General features: G+C 40.7%; 1 protein-coding gene across 3 annotated transcripts in view; it reads right to left on the bottom strand.

The window, feature by feature from the left end:
• The window catches only part of PLD5 (phospholipase D family member 5), a 1,783,935-nt gene that overhangs the window by 1,046,105 nt on the left and 719,124 nt on the right, over nucleotides 1-18,706 (bottom strand). For 2 of the 3 annotated variants that reach the window (XM_085611414.1, XM_085611415.1), the window contains exon 2: nucleotides 14,187-14,330. In XM_085611414.1, the coding sequence (XP_085467540.1) occupies nucleotides 14,187-14,236 (50 nt within the window). In that variant the 5' untranslated portion in view covers nucleotides 14,237-14,330. The remainder of the gene's footprint in view (nucleotides 1-14,186; nucleotides 14,331-18,706) is intronic. The other variant, XM_085611413.1, reaches the window with a different exon arrangement.

Below are 18,706 nucleotides of genomic sequence, written 5' to 3'. Positions count from 1 at the left end.
TCACGCACATTCATACAAGAAAAATATAGTACATACACACAGAATCCTGCTTCCCGAGAACAGCGAACAATCTGTCCCACTACAGAATTATAACACACATCAACCAAGCAGCTTACCTCTGCCCAGTTCCTCAAACAAGCTCAGAGAATACCTATTACTTCTCCCGCGATAAGCTTTAACGGTGAACCTTACGGATCCCTGGGACTTAAGACCAGAGTTTCACAGATAACCTTCGCTACCATATACACTCCTTATATACCAGAAATATATTCTAATAGTAACATACGACAATGTCACTGATTCCGAACCCAGACAATGTGACGCGCAACTTCAATTGTCACACGTTTTTTCCTTACAATCCCGTCTTTCCCGAGAGCAGCATATACTTCCCTCTGCCCTACTACGGAACTGCTACTAGCTCCCAAGTTCCAGAAGCACTACATATAACTCAACATGACGACTCCAACATATAGTATTAGTACATATATCAACATCAATCAATAATCAATAAGCTAATGTACAAGCAATCTAATCAGATCAAGACAATCATCAATAACCATCTTAACTCTGCTACCAGGAAATTGTTGCAGATCAGGGTGTACAAAATATCCCCACTTCCACGGATAGAGTAATTTCACAGTTACACGCACATACACTCATCATACACTAGGGCCCATTTCACTAACATACGCTCAAATACTCTTCCAGCACTGAACCTGTGGAAAGAAAACTCCTAAACACCCTGCATCTACATCGAGGTCGATAAGACCTGGTTATTGTAACTGTCATGAAACATGATCTAAACAATCTATACAACAATAATCAAATAGAGTACTCAATAATTGACAAGAAATAATAACCAACACCGTATTCAAAATTATAATGCTTTATCTAAATTAGTCAAAGGAAATAAATCAGAATAAATCATTTTTCTCATAATTACCTATTCTAGCTAAATGTCAGAATGGGTCAGGACAGGTCTCTCAGTAGAAGTCTCCCGAGTCGTCGTCCTCACAGCGTAGATCCTCACCAACGCAGGTTTGGGAAGAAAAATGGCAAAGTGGCAAAGACCCTCTCTAGGCTAACAATTTATATAGTATTTTAAACAAAAGAAAGCAACAAAAAGTATTCTTCGCGTCCGCTGAACCTCTGAGCAAAGCGAGAAGGAAAGGATGTAGCATCGCTACATTTGGAAAATCTCCGCTCAGGAAAATCACAAAAATAAAAAGACAGAACAGGAACCAAAAATAAAAAGTATCTTTTAGCATCCACATTTCCTCGGCGATGACACAATGAGCTCAGAGTTCTTTCTTTAAGGCTCCTTTGTCTTCCAAGGCTGTTCCGATACATCTGGAAACTCGCCCAGAACTGCTGCTGTCCTCACGGAAAGTTTTAACCAGGCAAGGACTGTGGTCAGATGTCTCGCGACCATATTCAACAAGGCCCTCTCATCACAAATCACTCACTCGAGGCCAGGCTGCAAACGGCAGCCATTTTTCGTTAGGCCAAAATAGACCATCTTAATTGAAAGAGACAAAAACAACGTTACCACAGCATAGTGATTAAACAGTGTTAACCCCACTAATACCCTTATGTGTATGTAATTATCTAGCCTTTGCAACACAGAAAAGCATTAATTCAAAGCGTTTTGTGCTTTAAAATAAACAGCACTCAGCAACATTTAAACGTGCACATTATTAATAATAGGCATCACATACGCGTTCCCACGTGTAGTTCTCTCTTGTTAATACGTACATGTTGATAAGTATAAAACACTTACACAAAACAAATAATTAATAATTAATGATTATTAATGTTAATTATGACAAATAGACAAACCAGAGCTTAAAAACCCAATAGATTTTCAATCAGAAAATTCTGCTCCAGCAGTTTCTTAGGGCAGACAGAGTCCCATGCTTGTGTCCTAGCTGAGAACAATCTAAGCATAGGGGTTGGAAATGAGGCACCGTGGGCCACTGCCCAGCAGACCCTTGTCTCTGTTTCTCAAAAGGGGCATGGGAACCTTTCCCTAAACCCTATTCTGGGACTTGTCTGTGTCTCCCTGGACCCCTTCACTAATTCAACTGAGGGGAACACGAACCATCTATCTTGGGATCACTCCAAGGTACATTATTATGAAACCTGATACTGAGCCAGAGGTCTGCCTCCTTAGCAAGCTCCCTGGGGCTAGTGAGATTACTATCCACTAGGTGTTGGTGTTGCTCTGGAAAACAATTACTCCACATGTGCTTGCTTACAAACACATTGTACAGCCCCTGGTAATCCTTATCACTGCCCTTCACCGAACCATCCAGTGCTTTGCAAATATGCTCCACATAATCAATGCAGGACTGCTGGGGCAGTTTCTGTTTTCCCCTAAACTTCTACCTATGCTTCTCTGAGGTAAGCCCATACTTCCTGGTGAGAGTGTTTTCTCATGAGGGGATACCTCATCCTGTTCCCTTTCCGTGGGACTGACAGGGCATTCCTCCCTTCATTGGGAATGTGCCTCCAGAGACTGGCCTCCCAATACTCTTCGGGGACGCTGTGCATTTCTAGGGCAACCCAATGGGCCTCAAACCATTTACCTATGTCATACACACAACAAAATTAGGAGTCATATCCTTTGTCTCCAGTGGCCACTGGGGTATTGCTGCCACCATTGTTAATAGGTTCTGTTTGCTTTGGTTTTACTTCCAGCTCCCTCAGGCTCCTCTCATGAGCCAGCCACTTTTCCCTCAGAGCCAGCCTCTTTTCCTCCAGAGCCAGCTTCTCCTCCATTTGATGCTTGGCCAGCTGCAGACTGAACTCCCTTTTAGCCCTCCTGTCTGCCAATTCTTCAGGGGACATGCTGTGGTAAGACATACTGCTTCTTGCATCATCTGGGATCTCCTCTCCTGTGGGCAAGTTGTCCTCCTCTTCAGAAGGTTGCAGCTCAGGGTCTATGGTCAGACCCTCCTCAACGTCATCCAAATCCAATCCCTCCTCCTCAGGATTGTTATCCTCTTGCTCCTTTAGTGTGGTCTGCATCCTTTTGACCTCCTCATAGGCATGCAGAGCTCTCTTGTGGTGAAACTTTGTGGCCCTCTTGCCAGCATTTATCCCCTTCTTCTTGCAGAGCCTCTGCAGCTTAACCCTGCTGACGTTATTGACGTTAAGCAGCTCCATCTCCAGTGTAGACAAAAAAGAGGTGGGAACATTTAAATTTGGAATAGGCACTAAAATAGCCAATCAGAAACTAAAGAGAATTTTAAAAGAGGTCAACTCTGGTATCAAACTATTTATCTGGGATTTTATTGTTATACTAATCAATGTATGGCACCGTACAAACACGGGTACTGTATCCGACCACTAAACACCAATGTGAGATATTGGGTTTGTTGTTGAGGGGGTGTTAACCCTACTTACCCAACAGCCACAATCCTCGTCAGGTTGATCTCCAAAAACTCACTAAATTTACCTATGCAAGTCAAGTCAAGTCAAAGTATGCTTTATTCGAATTTCATTCATAAAAGCAATGTACAAATTTACAATAAAAGACAAATACATACATCATTTTAAAAATAGAATTAAATTCCAATCAAAACATCAGAATACAAGACATACTTCTTAAAGTTTTCTGACTTGGTTGCTAAACCTATGTTTATATAAAATGAACTGTTCTATTAACAATAGTGAATTATAAAAAGAAATAAAATAGTTATAGAAGGGTAATTTAAAAATAACATACAGGATAAAAAAGCAGAGGAAAAATAGCATAACAGAGAATAGTCAGATGACTAGCAGTCTCTGTCTGATCAAGAGAATAGTCAAGTGGCTAGCAGTCTCTGTCTAATCATCCACGCCCATCCTAGATACTTTGCGGTGGCTACAGAAATCCAGGTCAAAGTGCTAGTGCATATAATACGCAGAGCTACAATACTACTGGTTGTCCCCAGGTTTTTACACATCGGGGACAGCCAGATTCGCCTTGGTACCGCATAAAATTTACAAGAAAATAAAAAATGACCGATGGTTTCTCTAGTGATACCACAAACAGGGCAGCTATCACAAGATCCGCCTACCCACTTGGCTGTCAAAAATCTGAGGGGAAGTGCACCTGCTCTGAGTTCGAAAAGGAGCTTCCTTTCTGCAGGTCTAGTTATAATGTTCCAATAGGGTTCTAGGCAGGGATACATCTTAGCCTCTAAGAATTCTCCAGTCATGGAACCAGCACTGGAGCTACTCCAATGCCGGGAGGCAACCATCTCCCAGTAAGTACTCTTTAGAAGACATTTAGATGGAAAAATTGCTCTCTCCGGATCTTCCCAAAGTGAGCACATACCAAGCTCAGTCAGGGATATCTTAAGTGATATTAACCATCCAATTTTGTGGTATACATCAGATCTTATAATGTCTAAAAAGCCCTCGGCGTAATGAGAGAGCACAGGAATCGTCCACAACCTACGCCAATACAAGATCGGGCGAAGCTTAACCACATCTGAGACTGCTCTTCTACCCAAGTCGTATTTGAGGGGCAACAATGGGGTGCTTTTAGGGACACCAGTTATTGCCCTAAAAAATTTGTTCTCCGAGGATTGAAGTGCAACCACCTTCTCGAAGCCCCAGAGCTCAGCACCATAAAGCGCAGAGCCTAGAGCCTTTGCTTCATAAACCTGTAAGGCAGGTTTTACAGGTTTGGTTAAAGATTTTCTATGCTCTGTACAAATAGCACCAGACAGTTGCCTATGTCTAAGTGTAGCAGTGTCAATGTGATGCCGCCAACTCTTCTCGCTAGATATATGTATACCTAAGTATGTAAAGGTATTCACTACCTCTAGCGGGCGATCATTCAAGGTAATTTTAGATTTAAAACTACGATGGGGGTTAAAAATCAGAAGTTTTGTTTTGGCTGTATTAACCTCTAAGCCATACTCCCCACAGAATTGATCAAAAATAGGCAAGGCACGCTGCAAGCCGCTAGGGGTTTTAGATAAGATGAGCGTGTCATCTGCAAACATTAAAATAGGGATTTTAGTCCCAGCTAAAAAAGGGGCATCTACTTGTGCAGAAAGCATGCGGGCAACAACATCATTGATGTACAATGTAAAAAGGACAGGAGCCATCGAACATCCTTGCCAAACTCCCCTCTCAACTGGGAAGTCCGCAGTTACCGAGCCCACTCCCCCCCACTGAATTCTAGCAAAGTTGGATTCGTGAAGCCTCATTATCAGGGATAATAACTCGCTTGGGAGACCCTGCTTCTTGAGGACCGACCATAACTTAGACCGGGGAACAAGGTCGAAGGCAGCCCGCAAGTCGACAAAAGCCGCATACAAGCTGCCCTCGCCCAACACAGCGGTCCTCCATTGCAACAGGGTAAAACGGAAGACCTGGTCCACCGTACTTGTGGACCGACGAAAACCTGCCTGGAAGGGTGAAAGGGCATTAGACTCCTCCGCCCAATCCAGGAGCCTATTGACGATTACACGCCCCACAACCTTTTGAATAGTATCTATAAGGATTATTGGTCTATAGTATAGTATACTTAGACCGGTCGCCTTTCTTAAAGACAGGTATTATTACTGCACCCTGCCAATATGTTGGTACCGCTGCACCCAGTGCAATAGCATTCATAAGGAGATGAATGTACTTACATCAGCGCTCTTTATCATTAATAAATAAGTCAGCTGGCACTCCATCGAGACCAGGGGCACGTCCACAAGCCACTGAGCCAAGGGCCATCATCATTTCATCAATACTGAAGAAATTATCTTGAGATTGATCTACACTAATTTCTAATCCCAGCTCGGCATTATTTGGCTCGGCATATTGATCTTTAAAAAATTTTACCCATTCATCTTCTGGCACGTTGTTATGCGGGGACTCCGGAAAACCCGAATTTCCCCACCTGACAATGTGCCAGAATAACCGAGAATGCTTCCTATCACTAGCTGCCTTTAACTCGGACCAGTGATGCTCGTCCCAGGCTTTCTTTGCCTTAGATATACTAATTTTGTAATCCTTTCTGGCAGATTGAATTACAGCAGATTGCCCACCCTTTATGGTGTTACCTAAAGCTAATCGTGCTTCCCTACACTGGTCGTTATACCACTTAGCAGGCTTTGGAGCTCTAGCTCGTTTGTTTTGCACAGGCTTAAGGAAGTAGTCTTTAATTGTACAAAAGAGGGTATTGTGTATTCCTACTACCTTTTCTAAGCCGGTGCTAAGTGAGTTGGAATGCTCTATAGCCAGTATTGCTTTATCAACCTGTCCGCTAATATTAGCAATAGCCTGACTGTTAGTTACTATGTTTTCCCACCTTAATCCCCGCATATCATTAGTGGGAGCGATCAGGGGAGGGACAAACTCAGAGGGGCCAGTGGGCCGAATGATGTGGGACCACCATTTGTGAGTTGCGCACAGGGGATTGTGATCGCTCTCTATCCTACCAACAACCTCCATGTCGCAAATCAAGGGCCATAGTTTAAGACTACATAAAACGTAGTCAATCCTACTATTGTATCGCCCGTTGTCAAATGTACTGGTCCCATTTCTGTCACTGCTAGTCCTGCCATTTAGAGCTCTTAGACCTCTTTCATAACAGAGGGCGTTTAGACCGATCACATCATCGGTCCAACGCACAACCGGAGTGAGCTCCAATTTAGGAACTCCCCATTGCCGGTCCTCTTCGTCTCCAAAGAGATCATCTTCATTGACTAGGGGTTCAAATGTTCTATTGAAATCGCCCGCAATGACGATGTTGTTGTTTAAAGAATGGGTATCAAGAAGACAGCCCAGGGCTGCAAGAACCTTAGACCTCCCCCCCCCTGTTACTCCGGACGTAGACGTTATAAATATCCAACGTTCCTAATTTATCTAGGTTTATTTTAATTAGTTGGATATCTCGATTATTGGTGTCAACAACTTTAATGGCTAGCTTTAGACTCTGACGTACCCAAATAGTTAATCCCCCCATAGGTCTCCCCCTTGGACCCTTTAATGCAGGCACAGAATAATTCAAATATCCCTGAACAAAGGTAGGTTCACATAACCAAGTCTCCTGGAATATGCATAGATCAAAATTATTAACAAAACATATCCAGTCCTCAAATCCCAGTTTAGAGGACAACCCTGCAATATTCCAGGAGAAGAACTTCCCCGTAATAACCTCAATGCCAGCCAAACGGTTGACAGATGGCGTAGAATCTGGGACAATGAAATGATTAGTACAAGTGTCTACACTTGTTTCTGTTGCTGGGTTTCTTGACTCATTAAAAGATGGAAATAGATCAAGAGATGGCTCATCAGGGACCAATGACAAAGCCTTGGGGTGATTAAGTCAGTCCACATCTTCTAAATTTGCTAATGCCTCATAACGGTTTCTGAGCGCAATGGGAGGGTTGGGCTGGTTACAAAATAAAGCCCCAGGATTAATAGTGGGAACTGACTGAGATCGGGGATAGAAATAAGTCAGTTCCCAGGTAGTAATAAAAGACCTCATATGATTTGTATGCCAGTTAAGAATATGGCTGACTGCTCTAGGATCTCTAAAATTAATTAAAATGATATCCCCATTTATATTCTTTGGTGTATTTCCCAGCCAGGATAGACGTCGAACATGTAAGATTTCCCCGTTAATATACGAGGGAAGAGGGCGGTTCTGTCCAAGCCAGTGAATCACCTTGTTTTTAAACTGCGAATATCCTTCTGTTACACCGTCCTTTAAAGTTGGAACACCCGCGAGGACAACTACAAGAGGGACAGCTTCTGGTGGCAAATTAATGGAAAAAGGGCTACGTGTCTTTGCAATAGGAATTGAAATGTGACTTTTACTGTCGTACATTGGACCTTTTTGTATTGAAATATTTTCTCCCATCAGATCACTACCCTTGTTTAAAATGATGGGTTGCATTAACTTAGGGATAGTAGTTCTTTCTACATTATTATTAGTTACGTTATTAATATTCGGGTGGGTTTGAGAAATGGACTCTGATGGTAATACAATAGAGGGTAATGCGACAGAAGCTGATACAATAGGGGACACTATAGTTGACTTTATAGAATTCGTAGTTGGTTCCCTATTGTTACCTATTAGCAATTCTACTTTTTCAAGCCTTTTTTCTATTGCTTTTAAACTCTCCACAATAGGTGACATAAGGGATTTAAATAACTGATCTATGTTACCCAGTAGCTCCGTAATAAGTGTGTCGGTTACAGAACAAGATGTAGACGTGCCTGAGAAAGATTTATTAGCAGTACAAAGTATAGAACCCTTATCAATATGAACCAAATCAGAATTACGACAGGGTTTTTTTTTACTCCTTAGTAGTTCAGAATCTAACTTTCTCCTTTTTCTAGGTAATGGGCCTGAAAGTTTAGATTGCCTAGATAAATTAGCCTTTTGAGGTAGAGGCTTAATGACTTGTGGTAATGACCCATTCAATACAACTGGTTCGGTGATTAAACTGAAAGATAGAGATGGAGCAGTTGGGGACAGATCATTGGATACCTCATTTAAAGAGATTAAATTTCGAGATGATAATGGGGAGTCAATATTATCGGAGAGGTATGAAATTTCATTGTGAGAAGGTCCACTCATAACTGAAGAAGTTACTAAATGAAGATGGGCCGTAGAAAGAGGCGTACTTTTAATAAGCTCAATTGAGCTACGACGCCTTGCCCTCAGTTCAGCAAGAGTGGCTTCCCGTTCTAATCCAGAGTTAACTTTAAATAAGTAACCATCAAGGGTACCCTTGTTAGCACATTCAGCCATATTAATAATGCTAGTAGAGTAACCCACTAAAGTGATGCGCACAGCAGAAAAAGGAACAAATTAAGAATATCAATAGAAAAACACTAAATAACGAACCAAGATAAAATGCATAAAAATAGAACAGTACAAATAAAACTCAAGGGGGTAAGCCCGGCCCGGCCTCCCTCGGCTCCGGAGGGCTACAGAGGGCCCGCCCTTTGCCCGGGCTTGGCCCGGCGCATCCCGCGCGCGGTCCCGCGACGCGGGGGACGGAATCAATTTAGTAGCGCCTTCGGGCGCGAAAATGCGGCGCTTCCGGGGTGCAAAGGATCCTGGGTGGTGTAGTCCCAACGCTCTCCCCCCACACGGCGGTCGCGTGGTCCAGCGACGGCGGGAGGGAGAAACAGAGGCCAACAAGAGAGGCAGCCCCAAGAACCACAGGGGCACAGCAGGTAAGCACAAAGACGCAGGCGATTGTGTCCAAATCGAGCCAACAACCCCCGCTCTGCCGAGGACGGAGTCAATTTAGTAGCGCCTTCGGGCGCGAAAATGCGGCGCTTCCGGGGTGCAAAGGATCCTGGGTGGTGTAGTCCCAATGCTCTCCCCCCACACGGCGGTCGCGTTGTCCATCGACGGCGGGAGGGAGAAACAGAGGCCAACAAGAGAGGCAGCCCCAAGAACCACAGGGGCACAGCAGGTAAGCACAAAGACGCAGGCGATTGTGTCCAAATCGAGCCAACAACCCCCGCTCTGCCGAGGACGGAGTCAATTTAGTAGCGCCTTCGGGCGCGAAAATGCGGCGCTTCCGGGGTGCAAAGGATCCTGGGTGGTGTAGTCCCAACGCTCTCCCCCCACACGGCGGTCGCGTTGTCCAGCGACGGCGGGAGGGAGAAACAGAGGCCAACAAGAGAGGCAGCCCCAAGAACCACAGGGGCACAGCAGGTAAGCACAAAGACGCAGGCGATTGTGTCCAAATCGAGCCAACAACCCCTATGCTTAATCCTCTCATAGCGTGGCACAAAAGCAGTCAGGCATAATTTAAGGACCATATGGGAAGTATTTATGTAGCACACAATCAATAATAAAGTGAAAACACAATATAAGAAAAATCCCACACCAATTTAGAAAAATTGTTTAAAATGGACTGTGTTGATTTTTGCTGTTTTTTAGGGTGCACTTATGATTCAACTGTGTTCACTGGCTCACTGTACTTAAGCCGCACATAATCCTTAACCAACAGCGTTTCCGCTGTCGGGTTTATAATGTCAGTTTCCAACAGGCTTTCCATGTCGACCTTTACGACATGAAAAGCCTGTCAGAAAGCGACTATCGCTGAGCCTACAGTTGTGGGCCTGCCCCATCTTTAAATCCCTGCACCGTGTTACAGGCACCCCAGGATTTACAGAAATTCCAATTTCTCTATGGGAGCCTGTGCTTTGGCCGGTGTCCGATCGCCGCAGAAGCTCCCATGGAAAAATTTAGTTTGCGACCACACCATGTGTGGTCACATCATAATTGCGGTTTCAGGACCGCCGACTAGAGGTCAGTTGGTTCAGCAATCGCAGAGATGTCGGACGGAGGCAATTCCCATCTACATCATAATGTGGCCCTAAATGTAAAACTCATACAGGAAATAATGGCAAATCAAATTAAATTATTAAAATAGTTAATCTATGTAAATATCAAATATGTTTAAAAAAATATAACAATTGCCATACTCATTATTTAATTGTAAAATATTTTAAAATCTGTTTTGAATTTAAAATGTAATAGAATAATATTTTTATTAAACTACAACTAAACTGTCCAGCCAAATATCATAAGGTTTGGGGCAAATGGCTAGGGCAGATAGAGTAAACACATTTCCTTCTGTGACCTTGTGCGCTGTGTGGGATCTTGGGGATCATGTACTGTAAATTCATCCCCCATGTATGTAAAGTGTTAATGTCAGGCGAATGCTATGATACACTGTATTCGACTATTGCTGGTTTTCTCTGTTTTAAAGAATCAATAATATTGTTTATAAAAAAAAAAAACTACAGCTAAATGAATTTTATTGATTATATACATAACTGTGCATCACTTTTATTAGTTAATTAATGCATATTAAATATATATTTTCTTTAGTTAGAAATTTATTTTTTGATATAAACTTCAGAAAAATATTTTTTAATTAATTTAATATATTTCCATTATTTAAAGATTTATTTCAAAATTAAGTTAATACTGCTATACAATTTTACGTTTTTGTTCGAAATATGAAATGAATATATAAAATGAATTTACTTTAATAATTAATATGCAAATATTTTACTATTTATTTTTTAGCTTAATACATTTTTGAAATGTTCCCTATACTTTATCACAGTGAGACTCAGCAGTTGCATCGGAGAGGCTTGCGTAGTATAATATAGGGAAAGATAAAAAAGTTTATTTGACACAAAAATACTTATACCAAATATTTTTATGGTATATATAATAATGTAGATGTGTTTTATATATTTATTTTAAATGCCACATTAAATAAATATACTACAGAACACTTCATTTAATTTTGCAATAAAACTTTAATAATGGAAACAATTACTCTATTGAAACTATGCTATCCCATTTAGTGAAACTTTTACAAATACCCATGTCAGTAAGCAAATGTACAATATTTAGACAAGAAAGTCAGTGGAGTAAATTCCTATAGGTACTTTACAGGGTGGTAAAATGTATGCATAAAACATTAAGGCCATTATCAATGCAGAATAATCATTACTTTTTGATATTGCAACTTTAGCAACAATAAAGAGCACAAATACAAAATGAGACCGATTTACCCTCAATGTCACCAACAAGTAGGTGTTTGCTCATGTGTTAGTGGACTTTGAAAAACTCAGATTTAGTGGCATTGAGTTTGGAAGCAGATTAAACTCTGCCTTCATTCCTTTCCTTTACCGATTCACCTACTACTATGCTAATATGCATGAGTCCTGGAAAACAATTGACCTACGTTTGATGTATTATAATCACAAATAGCATTCTATTTGATTCTAATAGCCCATGTCCAAATAATGTATACGTGAATCACAACTGAAAAACCGAGGGGGTGATTATGATGGCGGAGGGTCCACCACCGCCAGTCGTATGGTGGCAGGTCCTCTGCCATCGGACAGCAGTTTTGTGACCGCGGGCGATGCAAAGACCGCCTTCCACATTTCCGCCACAGGCAATCGTTGCGATTGCCTGGCGGAGCGGCCTGCATGCGTAAAATGGTAGCGGTGCCTAGCAGGCACCGTCTGCCAAATTACGATGCGGGCTGAAGCCAGCATTTTCAAGGCGGTGATGTGTTGGGGGTGGTGGTGCACTGAGTGGCAGGCACTGCGTGTTGCCTGCCACGTAGTGCAGTGAAATGCACAACATGCATTTTTAGCATTGAGGCGGGTGCTGCAGCCAGCAGCACCCGCCACAATGTTAAATTGCCGGATGCGACCGCCATGGTGGCGGTCGCATTGTATGTGGAGTGCGGGACCGCCGCCTGATAGGCAGGTGGTCCCAATCCCCGCTACAATGAAGTCATCGTAATGACCCCCTACTTATGATCAACAGTGAAAGCCAGTACTGGAACATTTCGCTTTTAAGAAAGCCCCTGAAGTTACAGTAGAAGCAAAAGACACAAGAGTTGGGAAAAGTAATGAAAGAGGATGGACATGAATGGGTAAAATGGAGATCGACTGCTTGAAAACTGCATTGTTATGAATTAGAAATGAATGTCATGTGACAAACATAACCCCAGATTTCTTTTTGGAATGTAACAGGAGAAGGGTCCATGCTTGAAAGCTATTAGAACAGTAGTATGTAGAGGTCTAACTGTCATATTATCAGAATTTCTGTGTTTGGTCCACCCACTCCAAGAAATTATTTTTACCCATAGTAAATGTTTTAAACATTTGGCAGTACTGGTCTGGTACTCTGGCTCTTTGTTGAGTCGGAAATTAATAAATATGTCATCTGCATAAATTAGGAAGTGAACTTGGTCGCTTTCAATCACATGTGCCAACAGGAGCACATTCATTTGTACAGCGAAGATTGACTCCAACGGAGCACTACGCCCTATCCTTTGACTAAATGATTACTCTAACCCAGTGTTTAATTCTTGGCTTTGGCTGGTTAGAAGAGGTAAAATCCTTTTCAGGACTATCCCTTCCAGGAGCCTTAAATAAAATCTCATAGTCCATGAGTGTATGTTGCACAGTGATTGAAGTGTATATATGTGGCTAGATTTGTGGGAGAATCAGCAGATTTTCCCTCATTTTAGCAAGAGTGAAAATCTGTAATCTAAGGTACTCCACCACCCTGACTGATGGCAAACAACCTACCACGCCCTAAATTATTCTCTTGATTTTGAAGTGAAAACCGTAAAAAATCACTATGGCGACCAAACGCAGCAAAAATGGATGTATTCAGTAAAGCAGGGTTTGGTTTAGGGCAAGGGGCAGGGCTGGAACCTAATTTTCCAATCATGGCATTCTGTAGTATGGGTTAGTGTAGAATTAATAAGTAATCCTAATCAACTCTTCTTTTTGGTATTTGCCACTCTTCTTTTTTCATTAAAATATTTTCCTTTTTTAATTGATACAGTCGATGTGCACTTTTATTTCTGTGTAATGACTTTGCTGTGCTTCACAGTCTGACTGTATCTGATAGTGAGCTTAGTATTAAGTGTAGGCTAATGATGGTAACTGCATTTACCCAAGTACTGCTTTATAACACTGGCAATAAGTGAAAAATGTTGCAATAGAAACAAACGCACAAAACATAAGCATTAGCCTATAACAACATTACCTGACAATTTCTCATATGAAACATTTTTTGCAGAAATCTATGCCCACCAATAAAGGTCAAACACTTTGCAAATCCACAATAGTGTCACGCTGGGCACTATGCACAAATAACACTGACAGAAATAAAAAACTGAGCATTACATCTGAATAAGACCTTGCACTTATGCTTGCAGTTTCTATTTCGCTCTAACAGAGGAAGCATTTCCCAAACAATGACTGCAAAGTGTGTAATTTCCCAAAGTTGTAGAGGCTGTCTAAATCTTCTCAACATTTTCATGATTTTTACACCTGTTTTTCATGAGAAAATTGCATATTGATGACCCAGGAAGTCCCTGTGCATATTGATGAACCAGGAAGTCCCTGTATCCATCAGTGTTGACTGTTTATCTGTTGCTGCAATAGTGCAGAGGTCATGCACCTTTTCTTATCACCTACCTAAAAGATGTTAACATGACTTCTCATGCAAATATTCCCAATTTTTAAAAAAATTCAACCTGCTTTCTAGTTTTATTACAAGTTACCCTCTTTAAAAATGAAAAAAGTACAACATTGAACCTCCTGTGGCACTAACTACACTGGGTTTAATTTAAATTCACAGCCCAAAAGAGAAGTTTTGTTGTTACCTCTTACCGACACTTATTCTGACAGTTATCTTCTGATAGTCCATCTTCATCCTCTCCCACAATATCCACGGCAGAAAATATTAGCGCAACAAGGACGGCAAAGCAGCAAACCAATGCAAAGATCACAATGCATTTCTGTTGAGACTGAAAGAAAAAAAAATAGAAATTTGAGAATCATCATCCAGTTGAGAAGATGTCATACAAGTCTACACGCATGGATCTCATGCTATGGGTATTTACTGTGTTCTCCTCATTCTGAGTTTGAGGTGCAGCTAGAAGACATCTCCACTTCCTCCTATGTTTCACCTTGTTAACAGTGCAGTAGAAAATGCATACTCCCCAGGTATGAACTACTCCCTTAAAGGCATACTTGAAGAAATTTTTCAGGATTTCTAGCAGCCCTCTATGATCAGCTTGGAATTACCCTCTATCGCTTTCTAATCATGAGCAAAAAGCATTATGCCAAGAGCCCTAACCCTAAAACATGATCTCTTTGAATCCTTTGGGCCAGATTACGAGTCTGGTGGTCTGAATACCGCCAGATTTGTGGTGGCACGTGGTGGTGGATCCAGCCACACCGGTGGGCCGACTGCCGATTACGATTCGGACAGTCAGACGGCACTAGGACCGCCGGCTCCACCAGGTAACCACCATTCCCTGGTGTAAGAGCGGCAGTCAGAGTCCGCAATGTGCTTGGAGGGACACCCATGGTCCCTCCAAGCATATTATGAGTTTCCTCTCCAACAGGCTGTTAAATGCTGTTCCACTGCTATGAAAGGCCTGGTACAGGCCCCCCTGTGCATCAAACATATGTGGATGCACACAGGGGGGCAGAACATGTGCCACACTGGAAAGTCCATGTTGTGCAGGAACCTTGTGAGGTGTTCCCATTGCGATTCACATAGGTAACATACACGTTTGAGTAATTTACACTTTTGAGTTAGTTTACTACTTTTTGGCTACACACAAAATCTGAGTGAAAAGTTGCAAAAAAATGTGAGAGTAAATTATACATGTAAATTACTCAAAAGTGTGGGTGACCTTTGTAAATAGCCCCAAGATCCTTCAATTTGGTGGAAAAAAGTAAGTTACGCTTTTGGAGTAAATTTACACTGGAATTTTGCTAATAGCCAAAAAGTAGCAAAGTTACTAAAAAATGTAAGTTACCTTAGTGGTACAGGCCCGCTATTTTTATTTAGCATTGTACTCTGAATAATATGTGTTTGCAGACCTTCTTTACCAGGCTGTGATTTAAAAATATGTCTTGACTCCAATATGGGAATATTGAGTAAATATCATTCCTATACTGGGCGTGGTCCATTACCAGGATCTCAAATGTGGGCAAATGTTCATTGTGTAAGCTGGTTTTATTAATCAACTACTTTCATTCTTTGTAACTCACAGAATCTCAACATAATTGTGAGTCTGCACATCAAAACACAAAATCCTTATTAATTCCAACCCTGTAAATATAAATACCCATAATGGAGACAGATGGTACACTCCATGAAATTCTCATAAAAAAACCTTAAAAACAAAATTAAATATATCATGTGCACTGATTTATTTTCTTCAGCACATCAAGATTCAATCGCAGCTACAAATCATCTTAAGGCAAACGACCATTACAACAGTTCTAACTTCTAAACAACAATATGATAAAATACATACAAAAATGCAAACAAAAATTTAAGAAAAAGTGGTTTAGTGCAATTTTAGTGTTCAATGAAGAAATATGCAAAGTGCTGGTAAGTGCTCCTGTCAGTGCAATACATCAAAATTGCAGACTTTTTGGCTATGTCTAAAAAATGGGTTTAGCGAACAAGTCTGGCCTGTTGATATCCAGCTGCTCCTCTATTGACTTTGGCAATGCTTCTTTGCTTTTGCATACTTTACTATTTTCTTTAATAAATTTCTCCTACTGCAGGCACAACATGTTTTCCTGCAACATTCAGATTTTGTGTGATTTCACCTTCCGACCAGCAGGGACAATGGCGGCTGCTTCTTTGAATAGGTCCCACATTTATAAGAGTTTGAACTATTGGCATTGTAAATGACAATGCCTTTTTTTTATGAGTTAATTATCAAAACAGATAAATAAAAGGAATTGTCATTTACACTGCCAATAGCTTAAACTCTAACAAATGCGAGACCTAATGCATTGGAAATTATATGGGAAACAACTTTCAAACATGGCCACCTATGCCTGTACATATGCGCACACGTGCAGTCATTTTGAAAAGCTTTTTTTCATACAGAATTACAAAATCATGTTGGAATCTTCTGGTTATGTCTTGATCTAAGTTTGTACATTCTACGGATTTGATCTTTTTTAGGTGATACCAGGGATTAGTGACCTCTTTTGACAAGTGATGTTTTCATGAATACAGCTTCCTTGGAAGTCACGTCCGGGAATTAGATAACCTTTTATTTCCTTGTGACTTCTTAGATTTGTCTGCTTCCTTGTCCTCTAGGGTTATTTTTTTCAGATTTCCTTCAAGTTTAGAGAAAATAATATGGTGTATTATGCTTTTTCTTGCCTAGCATCATAGATAGGTCTTTTCTGATGGTTGTTTCAACATTCAGATGAAATGCGATTACAAGTTTCCCAGCATTCCTGGGGTCAAATCTACCTCCAAACGTCAGGTGGAACTATGCTTGGAATATGAAATACAGTTCAGGAAAACATGGGGAAATGGTTAGATAATACCCATTTTTCCATGTTATTTCCCATTCCAGATTATTAAAATCGGTCGTCTGGCACGTGCGACTTTACCATACCTTATAATCAGACCACTTTTTTTTTTTTTTTTTAGATCTTTTTATTATTATCAGGACAAGAGGTCATTTCGTCAAATCAGTTCAAGATACATAGCAAATTCTAATATAACAAATCAAATTACATTGAATCAGGAACGGCGGGAATACAAGATTCAAAATTTACCATCGAACATATTATACTTATTCAAAAATTGCAGGTACATTTTAAAGTAAGAGAAAACTGTGAACAAAAGGAGAGTAAGAACAAAAAAACACAGGAGAAGGGAAAGGAAAAAATAAATAAAAATCTTTTCTTTTTTCTTTTTCCTTCCTCTTTCCCTTTCCTCCTTCCTCCTCTTCCCCCTCCCCTCCCTCCTTCTTTCTTCCCTTCTCTTTTTTCCCCCTTCTCTTTCACATGAACGATGATCCCCAAATTCTTTCTATCTTCTGCAAGGATTTAGCACCTCTAATCTTGGCGAGAGAAGATTCCATAATGTATGTTTCTTTAACAAGAATCCACCACTCCATAACATGGGGCTGATTGCTTAAAATCCAAGTTCTGGCTATTATCAATCTAGCACATCCAATTCAAATATTGATAAGGTCTGCTTGTGGATTATTTGAAATCTGTATACCAAGCAATACACTTGTTGCATTAAGGATTATTGGTTGAAGCAGTATCTGGGCTAACCCCTGGCTCACTTTCGACCAAAATTCAGTAAGTCCAGGACACGTAAACAGCATATGTTCCATTCCAAACTTGCGGCTATAAAATCGCATTTGGGACATCTAGTCCGTTCACTACTCAAGTTGTTACTGGACCACTTTGAAATTCTTTCTGAAGTATAGTATAGCTGGCAAATAGTTTTATATTGTTGGATCCTCAAGCTAGAAGAGTGAATAGAGCGATTGAAGCTGCAGAGAGCGGCAGAGATCTGATTAGCAGTGATGTTTATACCTAATCTTGCTCTCCATTTCTCCGCTATTTTCCCACAGTCATCTAATTTATAAGAAATTAAACTTCTATATCCCACACTAATAAGTGATCTAGCCTTAATAGAATAGAAGCATTTCCAAATATCAGAGTCTAAGATATTTATCAGCTTCATTTTGCGTATGAGATAATCATAAATTTGGATGTATTTGAAACATGAAGTTTCAGGTAATTTATAGAGTGTTTTTAATGTCTCAAATGCCATAAAGCCGTCATTACCGTATAAATCACCAAGTGTTTCTATTCCAGCCATATTCCAAGCTTTAAATGTCCCATCATGAAATATTCCTAGCAAGCCAGGGTTCGCCCATAAAGATAGTTGAGGATGAAAAAACGTAGTGTTACATTTAGTTAAAATAAGTTGCCAGATTTTAACACTGTCTCTAATAGTCTTCAATTTCAATCGCTTGAAGTAGTTTGGATCGTTCACTTTAGCTAGAAACATATTAGAATCCTCGCTCAACATAAAGTGATAACAAAAATATTGTTGCCTGTTCCGAATAAACAAACTACGGAGATGACTAAGGAAAGCTGAAAAAAAATATAATCTAAAATCAGGAAAGTTAAGCCCTCCTTGGTTAAGCGGCAATTTAAGCAAAGTAATTGATCTTAGGGCCTTCTTATAACCCCATATAAAACTACTGAGGATCCCATCTAACCGTTTAAAGTAAAAATTATTAACCAAGAGTGGTATGGACCTGAATAGATACAGATATTTGGGTAGTATACTCATTTTGATTAAATTAATCCGACCAGAGATACTAAG

The sequence above is a fragment of the Triturus cristatus genome, chromosome 6 (assembly GCF_964204655.1).
Source record: "Triturus cristatus chromosome 6, aTriCri1.1, whole genome shotgun sequence".
Taxonomy (NCBI): Eukaryota; Metazoa; Chordata; class Amphibia; order Caudata; family Salamandridae; genus Triturus; species Triturus cristatus.
This window is presented reverse-complemented; position numbering and strand designations above follow the sequence as displayed.